Here is a 16,558-nt window from a genome sequence, read left to right as displayed (position 1 = left end):
AGGTTAGCCGGTTAGTTACCCTTCCACGGCCAGGAGCCGAGTTGTCAATTCGGGAAACGGTAAATAGATACATAGATATGAAATGCGTGATGAGAGATATGCAGATATGCATCCATTCTCAACCAAAAACGACCCCCCTTCCTCCAGGGTGGATAATTCGTAGTTTGCTGCAAGTCTGCTCTCGTTCGCTTATTATTTACAACGGGCGAAAATGGTAGGTATAAAAGATACGATACGGGAGGGAGGGGGGTGTGCAGTTGAAACACGGGCATCTTATTTTAGGCAGGCCTGCAGAACAATTCTGCGGGATCGGGACGCATGAAGCGACAAGGAAGACGCCGCTGGGAACGATGGACGTGATGTAGATCGGATCACCGAACCCCCATCAACGAGCATCTATGTAAAACACGACCCAGTGCGTTTGTCCCCGAAATAATGATGAGTGAAATAGAAAAAAAGGGTTGATCTCAGAACATCCAAAAAGCCGAGACTTTTTCTTCTTCCTTCCCGTGGCAGAAAGTCGGCCAAGAGGTCGTCGTCTGCGCGCCACTGTGTGCCTGTGTTGCTTGTGTATCGTCTTGTCTTCCGTAGCACTTGCTCGAAGAGGTGTCGTCTGCACGTACATACATATGCATCCGTTCGCCGCCGTACACAGCCGATCCATCTGTGGTGGAACAGGCAGATTATGATGCTGAGACAATCTGTGCCTGTCTGAAGTTTCCCAGAGCAGGTGCCACTTGGCTTGTCAAGGTCGCAGCCGTCCTTCTCCACGCCAGCCACAACAGTCAGGTTCATCTCGGATGCCCGTATATCATTAGCTAATGCCCGCCGTGTGCCCAGGACTTGCGGCGCCACGACGCAGCACGTTGCCGAGGGCTCAAGTGTCCGACGAAACAGTATGCCTGCACCACATGACATGGGAGTATTGGAAAGACGACATTATATAATACATACTTTACAACGTATCATCGCCAGACGAGCCTTTCCAAGGAACCCTCTCTCAAAAGCGTCAAGGGCCAAGTCGAGAGTTCGAGAGTCGCATCAAGGCTGCATTCAGTATCCGCAACACCAGCCAATTCCAACTCTAAGTCCTACTCCGTGCTGAATGCTTGACTAGAATACAATAGAAGAACCTGACTCCGGTAGTCACCAATAAAAAGCAGCAAACTCCTATGACACTTCCTTCTCGTGGTCATGATCAGGCACGTAGTTTGTCTCCCCCAACATGGCTGTGGGCTGAGATGTCATGGCCGTCTGTGTGCTGGACTGCGGCTGAGTGCTTACAGTCGGGCCACTGGTTTGATTGGGTGGTTGAGACGAGCTTCTTGTAGACGTCGCCGCATGTAGTCTTTGATCCAAAGCCTTGAGCGCGAGAGCTCGTCTTCTCTCTGCCTCGGCTCTTACACCACCAGGGGCACCACCCCGCGGCATATAACTGGCACCCTGACCGGTTGACGCATCGCCGGGCGAGAATGGCGTACATACCCTCATTGCCACCAGGGCATTGAAGATCTGATCCGAGAAAGCGGCGACAAATGGCTTCAGGGGTCCTGGGAAGAACTCGGCAAAGGCAAAGGTTTCGCTGGCATCTCCTCGCATCGACGTCGGTTGCGAGGAGTCGAGATCGGGGAATACAGTCTTGTAGAAGCGCAGGTAGGTCCAGCTCGTCAGGAAGGCGAACAAAGCCAGGAACAGGGATGCGCTCGTGAGGAGCGGCGTCAGTGAAAGCACCGTTACGACTCCGATATATATCAAAGGAAACTTCGGCACCCGCATCGACAAGATACCGCGGAAAAGGGTAACAGTATGCGCCGGAACGAGCTGGCTGAATGCAACGAGGAAGGAGATCTGCAAGGGAATGGTTCCGGCGATGGTCGTTAGACTGTTCAGCAAACGGTGTTAGTCTTTGATTACTAGCTATAAAATCACATGGGATTCGGGGACTTGTCACTTACGTCCACCTCTCGTTGCGTGTAAGCGTAAACAGCATCACCAGCGCCAGGAAGCAGAGCAGGTTAGGTATGAGCGACACCACCAAGAGAAACTTGGCGAACTCCCTGGAAGACCAGGCGCGCTCGAGGTAACGCCCGCCATGAAACAGCGTCAACCCAGCAATGGCCAGTGTGAAGATGTTGCTCTCCACCAAAGTAGATGTGACGAATGTCCATGGATAGAACAGCGACAACTGAGGCACCAGAGTGAGCCACTCAACAACGATTTCCGACTGCGCAGACCACTGTCGATATCGCACTGCTGCGCTCAGGACCGACTGCAGAAGCAGAGCAACCAGCAAGATCCGGGTGACCGGGGGAATATTCAATCGCGGGGGCATGGTTGTATTGCTGACAATGGCGTCCTGCGTCAAGCGAAGTCGGAGATATCCATACACAACAGTCCCAGTGGGTTTTTAAACAGCGTCCTGCCGTCAATCGATGCTTCGGGAATGCCGCTTGCCGGCGTGGTCAAAGTGTGGATGAAGAAATTGCTATTGACGTCGAATACCGTATCGATGCACCTCACCCCCAAAAAGACACGTTCGGGCAGTGTCGCATCACGGGCAGATTGGCAGAGTCAGTACAAGTCAGTCGCGCCAGAGGTGGCCCGAGCGTCTCAGCCTTCCACCCTTATTAGCATTCCTTTTTGGGGGGGGCTTTTTCCCAGCTCGCCGGTGACAGAAACGCTCACCTTGAAGAAATAAGGCTTGGCATGTATTTTGTGGAGACCGACGGGACTTGACGAGCGACCCGCAGCCAGGGGCGCAGATTCAAAATCGGTAGTGCAACCAACCGCCTCCGAGTCATGTCATGGATCCTCTCTCGCGCAAGCGAAACAATCAGTTGAGGTCATGATCCCTTGCAAACAAACATACAATATGCAATGGGATTTCTTGATGGGCCGGGGGGGGTATGCATTCAAGTCCTTATCTCAAACCTGTGTGCTGAGACATTGGGAGGGCGGGATACCTCTGAATCGGGGCCAAGCCAAGTGCTCATGGTGTCCCGTACGGATTCCACCTGTTGACTTGGGTACCTTGACCTGTCCGGGTCAATAGTCCTCGACCCCCCCCCCCCTTCATATTGTGCGGTGCCCATCTTTAGCCAACTCTAATAATAAAGACGAGATCAATCACCAACCGTCACTCTTGAAGGGGAGACCTGACATTTTCCAGTTGCACAGTAGTTAACCGATGTGATGGATCAATAGCTCTCGTAATCCATCATCATATTGATCTTCTAGTGGTGTACCCAGCCGTCTGTCCGGCTCCCGATAACAACCCTCTTTTGCCTCTGCAGACTCATCCCCCGCTACAATTCAGCGCTCCTGCAGTCTCGGCAACATTCGACTGCTACCCGGAAGACCCTAGTCTAGTTAGCATCCTACCCGGCCTCTGCCAGCACACCTGGCCAGAAACCTGGCTTCATGGCCGGAGCCCATTGCCGCGAAGGGATACCATTGAACACCGTGTATTGACCGCCTTGGGCATCAGCTTCACGCCGTCCAACAGTCACGGGCTGGAGCGAATGCTGGCTGGATTTTAGATGTTCTACCCGATCTGATTAGCGAGCCCTTCATTGCGGAAACAAAAATCGCTACTGGTCGCTAGTCAGTCCACTGCCATTCAGACGGCCACTCATCATTGTGGCATCCCAAATTGCATCATGCGCGTGAGCTGCTAGCTGTGCGTGAGAGAAGCATGGAAGGCTAACCGTGTTGGGATAGTAGTCGGGACACAACGATCATCTGTGACCAAGCGATTGTGTCTGCCGATCATCCACTTGGAATGTTTCTGTTTTTACTCCGTACTCTGCTCCTCTGCTTCATCGGGGCAGCTCCCCACGGCCCATGGCATGGCAATGATGTCGAGAGACCCAGCCGAGATGCAGTAACACTTCAAATCCTGAGATGACGGCTTTTGTTACCAGAACAGCCAGTACAGCAGCTTCGAGCGGATGGTTTCGTTCATTTCATCAATTGTCGGTAGAGCGAGCTGACGATGGATGAACCCAGTGCCAATCGAACACCCAGCCCAACATATTGAATGCTCCTTTGACTAGGCTTGTCTGGTCTTGGCGGCCCATCCTAGGCACCCCCCTGGCTCTTTTCGGGGCTGCCAAGGTTGTGTCGACAAGGAGATTGAATCAAGCATACATACTGTGACTGGGCTGACTGACCATTCGAGATTTGATGTTCCAGCATACCGACCTACCTTGGGTCCCTTCCAGCCTGTAGGTACCCCAAGCAGCATCAGGGTAAAACCCCACGGTTCGGTCAGCATGCCCGCCCGTCTTACCAAAATGCAAACTTGCCAGGGCATAGGGAGCCTCGCTGGCTTATCATTTGACGCTCCGATATGTATGTCCAGCGGCAAAATACATGTATCTACCTGCAACCTGCACTCCGTTATCGCGTGCAAAGGGACGCGCACCGAGGAGGTGAGAACCATAAAATGCTGAAACAAACAAGGCCTATCTGATGTGTTGGCTGCTTTCTCTCACCTCCACACATGGGAGAACGCCTGCATCTGCAAGAGCCAAGACCCGGACCTTTTCCCATTCAATGTATTGGTCAAGCGACCGTCATCACGTACTTGCGCACCGCAAAACAAGATCCGAATACCTCAGGCCCTGGAGAACGCCATCAAAACATGAATAACGTCTCGTAAGAACAACCTCTCTTTTGCCAATACGATGCACCGGTGCCGACAAGTGTCTTTTCACGTCTGGACGCATTGATCACGGGGTGTCGATTGACGGAGGTCCAAAATGAAGGTACATAGCTGACAGGCAGGGAAGGGTTACATCCATCATTGAATGTACATGCGCCTGGGACGGTACATGCATTGACGACCAAGTTGTGCAGCCGACATTAGGTACATCGAAACCGTGCTCTACCATACCGGCCCAGCCGTTCACTACAGAACACACTAGGCAGAGAGACCCTTGGAGATGTGTCGTGTCGGAATGGAGCAACGGTCCAGCTTTTTCCCAGAGATCCAATGCTTTCATCTGTTCCCATGGATGATCAATATTGCATGCACAGCAGTTTATTGTACATACTCCTCCTAGGTTACCTTTACTCCTTCGATCGCAGCGGAAACGGGACCACCTCCATCTGCCTGCTTACCTAGACTCCTTTCAAGTCTTCCCACGCTGCCTTCCCTGCCTGCCCGCTCTCTGCGTTAGGTACCCTCAGCTTATTTCTGCGTATTACCGCCAGACCAAACAGACTAGACGGCAGTCAGAATTTTGCAGTCGGGCGAACCAGGACGGTTTGGGATGAAGCTTCTTTTGCTGGCAGCCCAGCCCCAGACAGCAGAGACCGAAAAAGAAGTACCAGGCACCGCCAGAGAGAGAGCGAGAGACAACAAGCCCCAAGTTTGACCTGACTTGACTCTACGTACCGTTTTAAAGGTCCTCCAAGCAACATTGACTAAACCCATCCCGGCCCACTTTAGCACCATCTAGGTTCGGCTTGGCTTCCATGGGAGAAGCCCGCTTTCCACCTTTGAGAGACTGCGCTTCTTGCCATTCTTCAATTTGATTTCCACAGCAAGAAAATCTCACGATACATACTGACGACAAGAAAAAAGGACTTCCTGGACTGCGTCTCTCTTTCTCCTTTCTCCTACTGCCAGGCCATTGCCGGATCCAGCATCTCAGCACTTTGAGACAGACGAGAGCATCTCTTACCTCCAGCGGCCCGGGTCAGGTTCCCCAGCAACCTTAGCTCATCTGTTTCCCTCCCGCTTTATTCTCGGGCTCTCACACACACGCGCACTCACTCGCTCTATTTCTCTCCTCGCAGCGACAAGCAGGGGATTTCGAAATCAGCTCGCCTCTCCCTCGTATTTCACCAGACCGGCCACGCTCATTCCAGGTGACCCAAGCCTCTTCCAAGCAAAGTCGAAAGGGTAGACGCCTAGGTTGCTCGCAATCATGAAGGAAATTTTAAATTCAGAGAGGCTGAATTATCTAATGCATGTCTCTCAAACCTCCGTCGCGAACACTGTTGTCGTGAGATGATTGCTGACCTCGAAAACTATAGATGGCGATATCTTATAGAAGGAAGTATGTATAATGTGCAGAATGCTTCATGTTTGATGGCATGCATCGTCGCGCGATACTAACAGTGGCGTGTCTAGATTACCGAGAAACGGCACTCAAGTTCCAAAAAGAGTGGCACGTTCCAGAACCGCATCGGCAGCTGGACTTCGCGCGCTACGTCAAAAGTCATGCACTGGTTAATGTCGTAAACAAAGGTCTGCTATACAGCTCCGTCGAGCGAAAATGGACACAATCAAAGGTATGTTTGTTCTCCGCAGCGTGTGCATCTTTTGGTTGGGAATGCATTGGTGCGCCGGTGTGGTGCGAGACGGCCGATTGGAGACGGGGTGGCATCTCAAAAAACCAAAACGTTGCGCGGATCCAGCCCAGGGGCAAGGCCACTGACATCTGTTGTGCAGGTGCCTCAAAACGCAGCGGCTGAGTCCGAGGCAGTCGAGCTAGGGGTGTTTGGCCCATTGGACCAGGACGGGTCCCCTCATCAGTACGCAGACGAGGAGGACGCCGATGCAGACCATGAAGACGACATTCCCGAGCAGCCAGAAGAACCCTCGCCAACTTCTGGCGACGTCGAAAATACGCGGAAACGCCCAGGTGACAGACCGCAGCAGCCGCAGCTCAATGGTGGTTCCCCGGCCAAGCGCCCTCGTCTGAGCAATGGGTACGAAAATGGTGTCAATGCAGCCACGGACCCCATGGAACTCGACAATGCCACTGACAACCACGCTTACCCGTCACCCCTGGAAGGCGAGCAAGCGCCGACGCCGACGCCCCGAACCGACGGTACGGATCAGGGCACGCAAGTCGAAAAAGTCCAGGAGCTGACCACAGAGACCACCTTCATTCCCCTGGGCGCTGGAGAGGCAGCTTCCTCACCGCAGGCTGCTGCCACCTTCAAAGTCAACAGTGCAAACGCACCCGTCCTGCTGCATTGCCAGTGGAGCCCCAAAGATCCATCAATCTTGGCGGCTGCTGGAACCGATGCGCTAGCGCGAGTTTGGACCGTCTCGCGTGTAACAACCACTCTGGCTGAGCAGGACCCTGCGTCTGACCGTCACGTGACCAACGGGGATGTGTCGCCTCCCTTCCACAGCCTCATCGAGGACGACATGACAGCCACCTCGATGGTGACGGCCATGGCATGGAACGGCGATGGCTCCGTCATCGCCATCGCCACCGACTCCGCCGAAAAGGGCCGCATCAGCCTGTGGAGCTCGGACGGCACGCACATCCAGCATTTCGAGGTTCCCGAGTCCCCAATAATCAAACTCAAGTGGAATCCCAACAACGCCGCGATCCTTGCTGTTGTTCCTGAAAAGGGTGGAACTCTGGTCACCATCTACGGCGCCACGACATCGAACACCATCTCCTACTCGCTGCCGAACCACGATTTGAACGCCGATCCCGTGGATGTGGCATGGACGAGCGAGTTCGAATTCCCTACTCTGCGGAGGCGGTCTGATGGCCTCCTTTAAGTGTACGGAAGAAGAAATAACCGAGACGAAGAGATTCGACGCGCGCGAGGGAGACAACCTGCTCCAGGTGCAGTATGACCGGAATTCGTCTTTGGCAGCCACGTGTGGAGAGAAAGGCTTCGTTGATGTAAGTTCCAACACCACGGGTCGCCAAGCTCATGGTTACTGACTGCTATCAGATATGGGATGCTTCGAGCAAGCGGCGCGAGATCAAAGCCCACGATGGTATGATATCGGCATTGGCTTGGCAGCCATTAGCGGGCAGTTCACCGGAAGACGAAAGACTCCTTGCCTCGGGTGGAGTCGATGGAGCGATATTCGTCTGGAACGCTCTCTCTGGAGACGGGAAGCCCAAGTGTCAGATGACAATGGATTCGCCCATTGTCGCTCTGGCGTTTACGCCAGACGGTGCTTTCATCGCTGGTGCCACGAATGAGAGAATCCTCATATGGAAGGTGGGAGACCACAGCATTCCACGGGCCAGCTGGAGCAGGTCGCCACACCCAGGCTGGCTAAGCCCCCGGATAAATGCCGATTCCGAAGACGAGGATGAACATTGTCTATGCTGGGATTCGACCGGTCAAAAACTTGCTTACGGCGTAAATCATAGAGTGAGTTTTTCTGTTGTTCCTCCCGTGTTCGAGTCGACTTTTTAAGCTAACACAGTTCCAGCTGGCCGTGATCAATTTTCGATGACTGATCTAGGTCCCTTTCCTTTGTATTTGTTAGGCCATCAACGTCGAAGCATAAATGCGGAGGCCTACTCGTCGAGTTTAACTCCTTTCCGGTCGGGGTCAATATACCCGGAGGTATATGAAATTAAGCCGCTGGTGGTGTTGAGTATATCACTGATGGTCTATCAAGACCTGCGTGATCTGGGATGGCGTTCGATTGTAAACTATCCACCGAATGCGCTTTTCTGCCCCAAACAAGGTACATATTGGTACCGTCTCGTAGGAGGCGGTCACAAAATCAGTTTTGTCAGAGCGGCCGACAACAATAGGAGCACTTGGGCGTTGAGAAGTCGTGGCTTCGGGTTACGACCTTCGCTGATCCGGATATGGGTGGTCCATTGTTCGGGGCATTAGGTTGACGAGGAGATGATCAACGACTGCTGGGGCTTCTCCTAAGGTCGTTGGATATCTACCTCCATTGGGAGCCGATTGGTTTTGTATTATCAAAAGCGTGTTGAAACACTGAAGTACTTTGTTGGGCACACATAGCAGATATTGATATTTAAGTGCATATTTACCTACTACATACTTACCCACGCTTTTGTCTCCGATATCTCCTAGACCTCGTGTAAACGCAAGCCTGTGGCTGGCCACGGGACAACTGGTGACTGAAAAGTAACGACTGGATAAACAGTGGAATAAACAATTGGATAATCAGTTGGATAAGTGGCAAGAAGATAGGCAATAGGGGATGACTAGTACGGGATAACTGGTCACTGGGAAGTAACGACTGGATAAACAATCGAATACAAACATCGGATAATCAATTGGCTAAGTGGCAACGAGATACCTAATGGGGGATGACTAGCACGGGATCACTGGCGTGCATCTCTAGTTTTTGGCCAGCATCAAGCCCCAGTCCACCTCAACATGGTGATGGAGTGTTTGGAGAATGTGTACTTGCCCTTCCCATCCCACTTTGACTCGGTCAACTTCACTTTCTCCTCCCCGGCGACATTGGTGACCTTGACGTTATCGCCAGTAACCTTCAATACCGTCACATCCTGACCAGCCCCCTTGAGATCGACTACGAAGTCATTGTTTTCACTGATATTCACGACGACCAGGTTAACCATGCCCTCCTCGTCGATGGTGGCACTGACGTCGAGCCAGGGCGCGCCATGCTCCAAGGTTCCCTGCAGCCATTCCGGGTTCGTGGGACCATCGTAGGCGTCGGCCGCGACGTGGCAGGCGACAGTCCAGCCGCGCATGTAGCGGCTGAAGAGCAGCAGCGGCCACCAGGTCGTCTGCTTGGTGATGCCGTCCGGGGAGGTCATGAGGGGGCTGATGACGTTGACCGTCTGGGCGAGGTTGGCCATGCCGATGTAGCGCGCCTGCCGCACAAAGACGTTGAGCCACACGGCCACGGCCAGCGCGTCGGACAGCGTGTAGGCCTCCTCGGCGCCCTGCTCACCAGGGGCCCGCACGGGGTCCCAGACGTTCCACTCGTCGAAGCAGATCTTGGTCGGCGGCTTGGTGGCGGGGACCTTGTTGCGGACCCGAGCCAGGTCGATGAGGGCGCCCGTCATCTCGATGGCCCGCTCGGCGCTCAGGGGCGCCGTCGCGTTCTTGACGTGGTCCCCGCCGTCGGCCGTATAGATGTGGATCGAGTGCATGTCGACGACGTTGATGCACTGGTCCAGCACGTGGTGGTCCCACGCCGACGCGCCCGTGCCGTCCTCGCCGCACAGGATCAGCACCAAGTCCGGGTCCAGCAGCCGCAGCGCCTTGGCCCACTGCGCCGCCTTCTTGGCGTAGTCCTCCTTGGTCATCTGCTCGACCTGCCAGGGGCCCCAGATCTCGTTGCCGAGCGCCCAGTACTTGACGCGGTAGGGCTCCGGGTGCCCGTTCTCGCGCCGCTTGTTGGCCCAGTACGTGTCGCGGGTGCCGTTGCAGTACTCGACCCAGGCCAGCGCCTCATCCAGCGTGCCCGTCCCCATGTTGAGGCACAGGTACGGCTCGACGCGGGTGCCGTCGGTTCGGTTCGCCGACAGCACGTCCAGCCACGCCATGAACTCGTCCGTCCCGAACTGGTTGCTTTCGACCCCGAGCCAGGCCAGCTCCGGCCGCTTGGGCCGCTGGTCCCGCGGGCCCACGCCCTCGGCCCAGTGGTACGTCGCCACGAAGTTGCCGCCTGGGTACCGCACCACGGGGATCTCGAGCTCCTGCAGCGCCGAGATGACGTCCTTGCGAAACCCTTGCTCGTCCGAGAGCGGGTTGCCGGGGTCGTAGATGCCGCCGTAGATGCAGCGGCCCATGTGTCTATTTTTCTGGTATTAGCTCTTTGTCTTCGTCATCGTCTCCTTAGATCTGGTTGGATTGACGTACTCTGTGAATCCGCCATAGATCATGGGGTCAACCTTGGACAGCTTCTTGCGAGCGTCGACCTCTATGAGCGGGGTCTCCCCGGCGCCAAGCTTCGTGAAGGTCGTCATGGTTTATGCTCAACGTCTCCAGTGATGAGTTCCAAGTTGTAAGTTGACAATACCAAGTCGAACAGCTGATAGTTAAGAAAAGAGAAGAGGGATAAGTACCTAGGCAAGATAGCAAAGTCAAATTATACTAGCTACTCAGCATACATCAACCAACAGACCACAACTCTGATTCAGCCTCTCTCATTTCCTTTCCCTCGTCGTAACTTTCCCCGGCACGGGTGGGGCGGACAGCTTCGGGTCTTTCACCGGGGAAGTGCCTGTTTGGAGAAGCGCTGCCCCTCCGCTGGCGGCCCGGATTGGTGCGCATAACTCAGGTGAGTGCGGAGGGCTCCTCTCTGCTTGGCACGCCAGCAAAGTGGACATCTGGGGCCCCGGTCAGTTGACATGTTGCAAGACGACGACCCCGTCAAGCAACCGATGGAATAACCCGTACTTCGCCCATGAGCAGCTACCATGATTATTCCACTTACTCCCGATTATGCCAGTGAAGTGATGTAGTCTATATTTATTCAAGCCTTTGAATAATCCCTTATAATTATTTGCCATAGGTTATGAGATAACTTTCTAGGTACTGTACTAGTCGTTCAACTGGAATAGCAGCCCTTCGAGGAATTAGACTCGGCTGGGTTATTCACGCAGGGGCCTGCCGTGTTTACCACCCCCGCTACTATCGTCCGTTCTACGTGGGGTTTCCGTCTGCAAAGACGAGGCACATCGGCCGGTGATCCAGTTCGTTACCTGCAGCATACGTCACACGAACCAACAAGTTTCAGGTTGTCGTTGATGGGGTGTTCTTTATATATATTCATTGCTACCAACGTTTGGCATGTGAGAGTACCACCTCCGCTTGTGTGCTCACTAAAGATCCGGAATCCATCTTGATGTATCAATGTCTGACAGAAAGATCCAAATAAGTCATGAGGGTCGTCTAGCTTCGTTACCCATTGTCGAAGCTCTTTATCTCTTGGCAGTCAACCAAATCGTCTTTCCCGTGTAGGACGATGTCTAGTTCTGATACTTCTTGAACTTGCGAAGGACTCTCTCGATACCGTCACAGCCAAGCTCCAAGACTTCCATTCTGGGCCCGTACGAGAATCGGACGACTGTTGTGGTTAGTAAGGATAAACAGCCACAGGCAAGATATGAAGAGAGAGAGAGAGAGAGAGAGAGAGAGAGAGAGAGAGAGAGAGAGAGAGAGAGAGAGAGGAAAAAAAAAAAAAAAAAAAAAAAAAAGGGAGGCAACTCACAGTGGTGGCAAGGACTGTCAAACAGATCTCGGCGTCTAGCGGGGTTGAGATCGAAGAAGATACCGGGGACAACAATAACCTTCTCCTCGAGACAGGCCTGGAAGAAGTTCAGACCGTCGGAGATGGGGCCGGGCAAACCCTCGAGGTTCAGCCACAAGTAGAACGTGCTGTCGGGCACATACTTGATAACGAAGCCCATATCTCTTAATCGACGAAGCACATAATCGCGCTTATCCTGTGGTTCACGAGGTTATTTTGGTGTTTTCAACATCACAGGGCTTCAGGGGCTTCAGGGGCTTCAGGGGTAAGCTTACTCGGAAGTGGCGCTGCAGGGCCACCATCTCGGCCTGGACCAGCGATGGCTCAAGCATGGGAACAGCGGCCTCCTGGAAGGGTGCATTGGCACCGCCGTCAAGGTAAGAACCGCAAGATCCGATACTGTGGGTTGGTCAGCAATATTCCAATGTCACGATGTGTGGGGTGGCACGGGGCTACCTACGCCTTGATGAACTCCTTGGGGCCCAAGATCCACGCAATTCGCCAGCCTGGAAGTCGGAAACGCTTAGTCAAGCCGTCGATAATAAGCACGTCGTCCTCGTCCACGTCATCGACGTTCTCGGCAGCGGAAATGGTGCTGCCGTCGCAGTTGCTGGTGTAGTTGTAGCCCGAGTAAAACTCGTCGCTAATCAAAGTGGCTCGGCCTCGGCAGATGTCTTGGATCTCGGCCAGCTCAGGGTTGGCAACCACGCGGCCCGTCGGGTTGCGGGGGTTGGAGGTCAGAATGACCGAGGTACCTCGGGCGATCTCCTGAGCGATCTTGTCGGGGTGGATATGATAACCATCCTCCTCGTCAAGAGGGGTAGGGATCGCGGCGAAGTTCTTGAAAACCGACAAAAGCTCATTGTAGGCCGTGTAATCGGGGATGAAGAAGGCGACATAGGCATTGTTCAGCACGGCTGCGATTCGGATCAGTCCAGCACGGCCACCGGGAACGATGGCGACGTTCTCCCAGGTGTACTTCGAGGCCTTGTCCTGGCGGTGGTGCTCATTGTACATCGTCGCCACGGCTTCGCGCAGAGGCTTGATTCCAGCAGTCGGGCCGTACTCGCGAGCGGCAGAGGAGACATCGATGGTCTGCGGTCGCGGGAAGCAACCCTCGATATCATCCTCGACCTCGGGGGCTCCCTGGCCCAGGTTGGCCCATTCGTGGGGGGCTTCGAGGAAGCCGTGCTCGCTGGCTCGCTCGGTACACCAGACAACTCCGGTCGAAGCACGGGTGGCGTCGAGACCGGCGTGGGGAAGGTGTCCCTCGTGGGCGGCACGGAACTGGCGATGGATCTTGGAGCTGGTCTCTGCGTGTCGTCATGTATAGGTCAGTCTCGATCGGCAACGTCGTGCATATGCCAAGGTGCGCACAATTAGGCACTGACTGCCGTTTGTGCCAAGACGGCAGTGCGATGTAGAGAGCATGGGGGGATGAGACATACCGCTGGCGTTGGGCTCGCCAACACTGGTCCGGCGGGACATACGGGGCACGCCCGTGTTCCGGTTCATGGAGAACTTGCGGTTGTTGAACATCTTGGCGGCTGTGATTGCGACAAAATTGCTCTCTGGCAGGAATTGAGGTAGAAATCCTTTTTATTCAAGGCGCTTGGCTTTGGCTAGGCGGCTTGACTATATCGAGTCACTATACTTAGTTCGATTATAGCCTAGTTCGGTAGAGCAAAGCTTCAAATCAATCCTTGGCCAGCAACAACAACAGGTCGCCAGAAGTTGGGAATGATACTGAAGAAGAGAGAAAAGAAAAGACACGAAGATGCCCTGCTTCACTCTGGTTCTCTTGCTGTCAAATCCCCCGTAAAGAAGCAACTGGGAGCGCCTTTTTCCCCCTGCAAGTGGGGTCGGTCCTCGTTCAAGTCCAGTAGTGGCGAGCACATAAGGTAATACCAACCAGCTAACTGCGCCTGACCAGCCCGACCCCCATGAGCTATCTGGGGTCACCTACTCATGCTTGGTGGGACTGAATTGGTGCACGTTTCGATCACCGACTTTTCGTACTGGGCCAATGATGCCGTAATTCCGCGGCCGGGGCATAGAAGGCGGGAGGGCATACAGGCATCCCTGAGGCATGAGACACACGGAGCAGGGAACTAGCGAAATAGCGAAGCTTGACGTGTCACGAATAATGCGACACAGATCAAGACAACCATAGAATTCCAATCAATACCAGACTGCTAAGAAGCTCACGATAACTCGTGATCAATGCACACGAGAAGCTATTATCTCGGGCTTCGGTAATGATTTCATGGTTCCTACAAGAAACCCCTTTTTATAGGAATTGAAGGAGAACGGAATGCAAGTCCGATGGCTTCAAGGAAGAAAGACCGAGAAGAATACACGAAAGAGGTAATAAGAAGTGCGCATTCAATCTCGAGGAGCTCGACGGTGACTCCGTGGGCTACGTGCCCAATTCTGGAGACGGCAAGTTACGTGCGTATGCAACCGGGCATTGATTGAGGCAAAGGACCAGTCGGCGAAAATATCAATTCGTCCAAGTACGAGCTGAGCATGTATTCTTGCGGATAAGGCAAGATCTATCAATCATCTAGGATGACTGGCTGCCGCACCCACCCGACGTACTTTGAGGGCTAGCTACCCCGCATGCGACCGATCGTTATGCCAAGAAGAACTATTAACAAGATACTAATAAATCTCGAATGGGATAATAATGCCCATACTGATATAAACACTTTAAAGGAATGATCAAGTCAAAACAAACACCCGATCAAACAGGTCTGTATGCACGTGTAATGACTCGCCTTGTTTCTATCCATGTTTTATAGCCATTTTGTATTTGATTCTGACGGGTGGAGGATCTTGCTGTTCGGCTGGTGCAGCGTCCCGACCTAGGCTACTTAGTCATCACCGTTAGCGTCTACGCGACTTCCAGGGCCCGATACGCGATTTCCAAAGCCCATTAACGCGTCGAAGGAAAGTCTACGACCAGTATCTTGGCACAAGGTCATTCTAACGGGACACTTCACGACGACAACGACGACACGTACCTGATCATTAAAATCTTGTGATCAACTGCAGCAGACCTCTTGCGATCAATTGCAAAAGACCAAACCAACTGCAGAAGACCAGAATGGCCCTGATCGTCGACAAACACAGGCCGCGATCTCTGGATCAGCTCACATACCACGATGAGCTATCCGAACGGTTGCGATCGCTGGTATGAACCCTAACTTCAAAGTCTTAACACCCCGAATCACCAACTTACACATTTCTGCATAATACAGGCTCAAAACGGCGACTTCCCCCATCTTCTAGTCTACGGCCCTTCTGGTGCTGGGAAGAAAACCCGAATCGTTGCGACACTCAAAGAGCTATACGGTCCCGGTGTCGAGAAAATCAAGATCGACGCCCGCGTTTTCCAGACGAGCAGCAGTCGCAAGTTAGAGTTTAACATCGTCACTTCTATCTACCATCTCGAGATCACACCTTCGGACGTGGGCAATTATGACCGAGTCGTCGTACAAGACTTGCTCAAGGAGGTGGCCCAGACACAACAGGTGGACCAGCAGGCCAAGCAAAAGTTCAAGGTCGTCGTCATCAACGAAGCCGACCACCTCACGCGCGATGCCCAAGCAGCACTCCGACGGACCATGGAGAAGTACAGCCCAAACTTGCGACTTATCCTGCTGGCCAACAGCACCGCCAACATCATCGCCCCCATTCGGAGTCGAACACTGCTGGTTCGAGTTGCCGCACCTTCGATACAAGACATCACCACAGCACTGGCCGACTCGGCCAAGAGAGAGGGCTGGCCTGCCGCTGCAGGACTTCACAAGCGAATTGCGTTGGAGAGCGGCCGGAATTTACGAAGAGCACTGTTGATGTACGAGGCAGTGCACGCACAGAAGTAAGTCTACGCCGAACTGCAAGCATCGTGAATGATGGGCTGACCCGATTACACAGTGAGAAAATAACAGATGACACCCCGATACCACCGCCCGATTGGGAGGCCCTGATCGGTCAGATCGCCAAAGAGATCATGGAGGAGCATTCGCCGAACCGCATTCTCCAAGTCCGAGCCAAACTCTACGATCTCCTCACCCACTGCATACCTCCAACCACCATCCTCAAGACCCTCACATTCAAGCTCGTTGCGTTGATTGACGATGACTTGAAGTACGACGTAATCAAGTGGTCGGCCTTCTACGAGCACCGTGTGAGGACGGGCACCAAAGTCATCTTCCACCTCGAGGCTTTCGTCGCCAAGTTCATGCGCATCTTCGAGATGTACTTGATGCAAATGGACATGTAGATGAATGGCATTGTATGATAGGTAATAGCTAATACAACAGTACACCAATGGGTTTCAGGAGGCGGTACACTTCTAAGAGTACCCTTGGCAAGTGATATGATGGGTTCCATGTCACAACAGCCACCAGGACTATGCCGGGTAACTGGCCGAATAGCGGAGGACTCTGGCCATGGAGGATACTTAGTCTCTTGGGCGCGAATGGCGATATGTGACGAGTCAGCCCCTGCTAAAACTAGCCAGCATTTCCATTGCCTACCAGTTATCCCATTTGCGAG

At 53.6% G+C, this 16,558-nt stretch overlaps 5 protein-coding genes across 5 annotated transcripts; 2 read left to right on the top strand and 3 right to left on the bottom strand.

Annotated features, from left to right (window-relative positions):
* Nucleotides 1-1,170: 1,170 nt before the first annotated feature.
* On the bottom strand, nucleotides 1,171-2,332 carry PG985_009215 (uncharacterized protein; the record flags this gene model as incomplete). Its single annotated transcript, XM_066828983.1, has 2 exons — nucleotides 1,171-1,882; nucleotides 1,956-2,332. 2 exons carry the CDS (start codon nucleotides 2,330-2,332, stop codon nucleotides 1,171-1,173), a joined length of 1,089 nt encoding a protein of 362 aa, XP_066683895.1.
* A 3,687-nt stretch (nucleotides 2,333-6,019) lies between these two features.
* Nucleotides 6,020-8,233, top strand: PG985_009214 (uncharacterized protein; the record flags this gene model as incomplete). Its single annotated transcript, XM_066828982.1, has 6 exons — nucleotides 6,020-6,068; nucleotides 6,143-6,303; nucleotides 6,464-7,518; nucleotides 7,571-7,664; nucleotides 7,717-8,148; nucleotides 8,210-8,233. The coding sequence occupies 6 exons, from the start codon at nucleotides 6,020-6,022 to the stop codon at nucleotides 8,231-8,233; spliced, it is 1,815 nt and encodes a 604-aa protein (XP_066683894.1).
* Nucleotides 8,234-9,119: 886 nt separating this feature from the next.
* Nucleotides 9,120-10,706, bottom strand: PG985_009213 (uncharacterized protein; the record flags this gene model as incomplete). Its single annotated transcript, XM_066828981.1, has 2 exons — nucleotides 9,120-10,533; nucleotides 10,600-10,706. The coding sequence occupies 2 exons, from the start codon at nucleotides 10,704-10,706 to the stop codon at nucleotides 9,120-9,122; spliced, it is 1,521 nt and encodes a 506-aa protein (XP_066683893.1).
* A 1,005-nt stretch (nucleotides 10,707-11,711) lies between these two features.
* Nucleotides 11,712-13,531, bottom strand: PG985_009212 (uncharacterized protein; the record flags this gene model as incomplete). Its single annotated transcript, XM_066828980.1, has 5 exons — nucleotides 11,712-11,809; nucleotides 11,954-12,188; nucleotides 12,268-12,391; nucleotides 12,453-13,305; nucleotides 13,441-13,531. 5 exons carry the CDS (start codon nucleotides 13,529-13,531, stop codon nucleotides 11,712-11,714), a joined length of 1,401 nt encoding a protein of 466 aa, XP_066683892.1.
* A 1,570-nt stretch (nucleotides 13,532-15,101) lies between these two features.
* PG985_009211 (replication factor C subunit 5) lies at nucleotides 15,102-16,283 on the top strand (the record flags this gene model as incomplete). The annotated part of the gene is made up of 3 exons (XM_066828979.1): nucleotides 15,102-15,188; nucleotides 15,256-15,878; nucleotides 15,935-16,283. The coding sequence occupies 3 exons, from the start codon at nucleotides 15,102-15,104 to the stop codon at nucleotides 16,281-16,283; spliced, it is 1,059 nt and encodes a 352-aa protein (XP_066683891.1).
* Between the last annotated feature and the right edge of the window lie 275 nt (nucleotides 16,284-16,558).

Source organism: Apiospora marii (assembly GCF_038362585.1).
Source record: "Apiospora marii strain CBS 49790 chromosome Unknown utg000005l_segment0_segment0, whole genome shotgun sequence".
NCBI classification, from domain to species: Eukaryota; Fungi; Ascomycota; class Sordariomycetes; order Amphisphaeriales; family Apiosporaceae; genus Apiospora; species Apiospora marii.
Note: the sequence above shows the minus strand (reverse complement) of the source record. Positions and strands in the feature narration are given on the sequence as shown.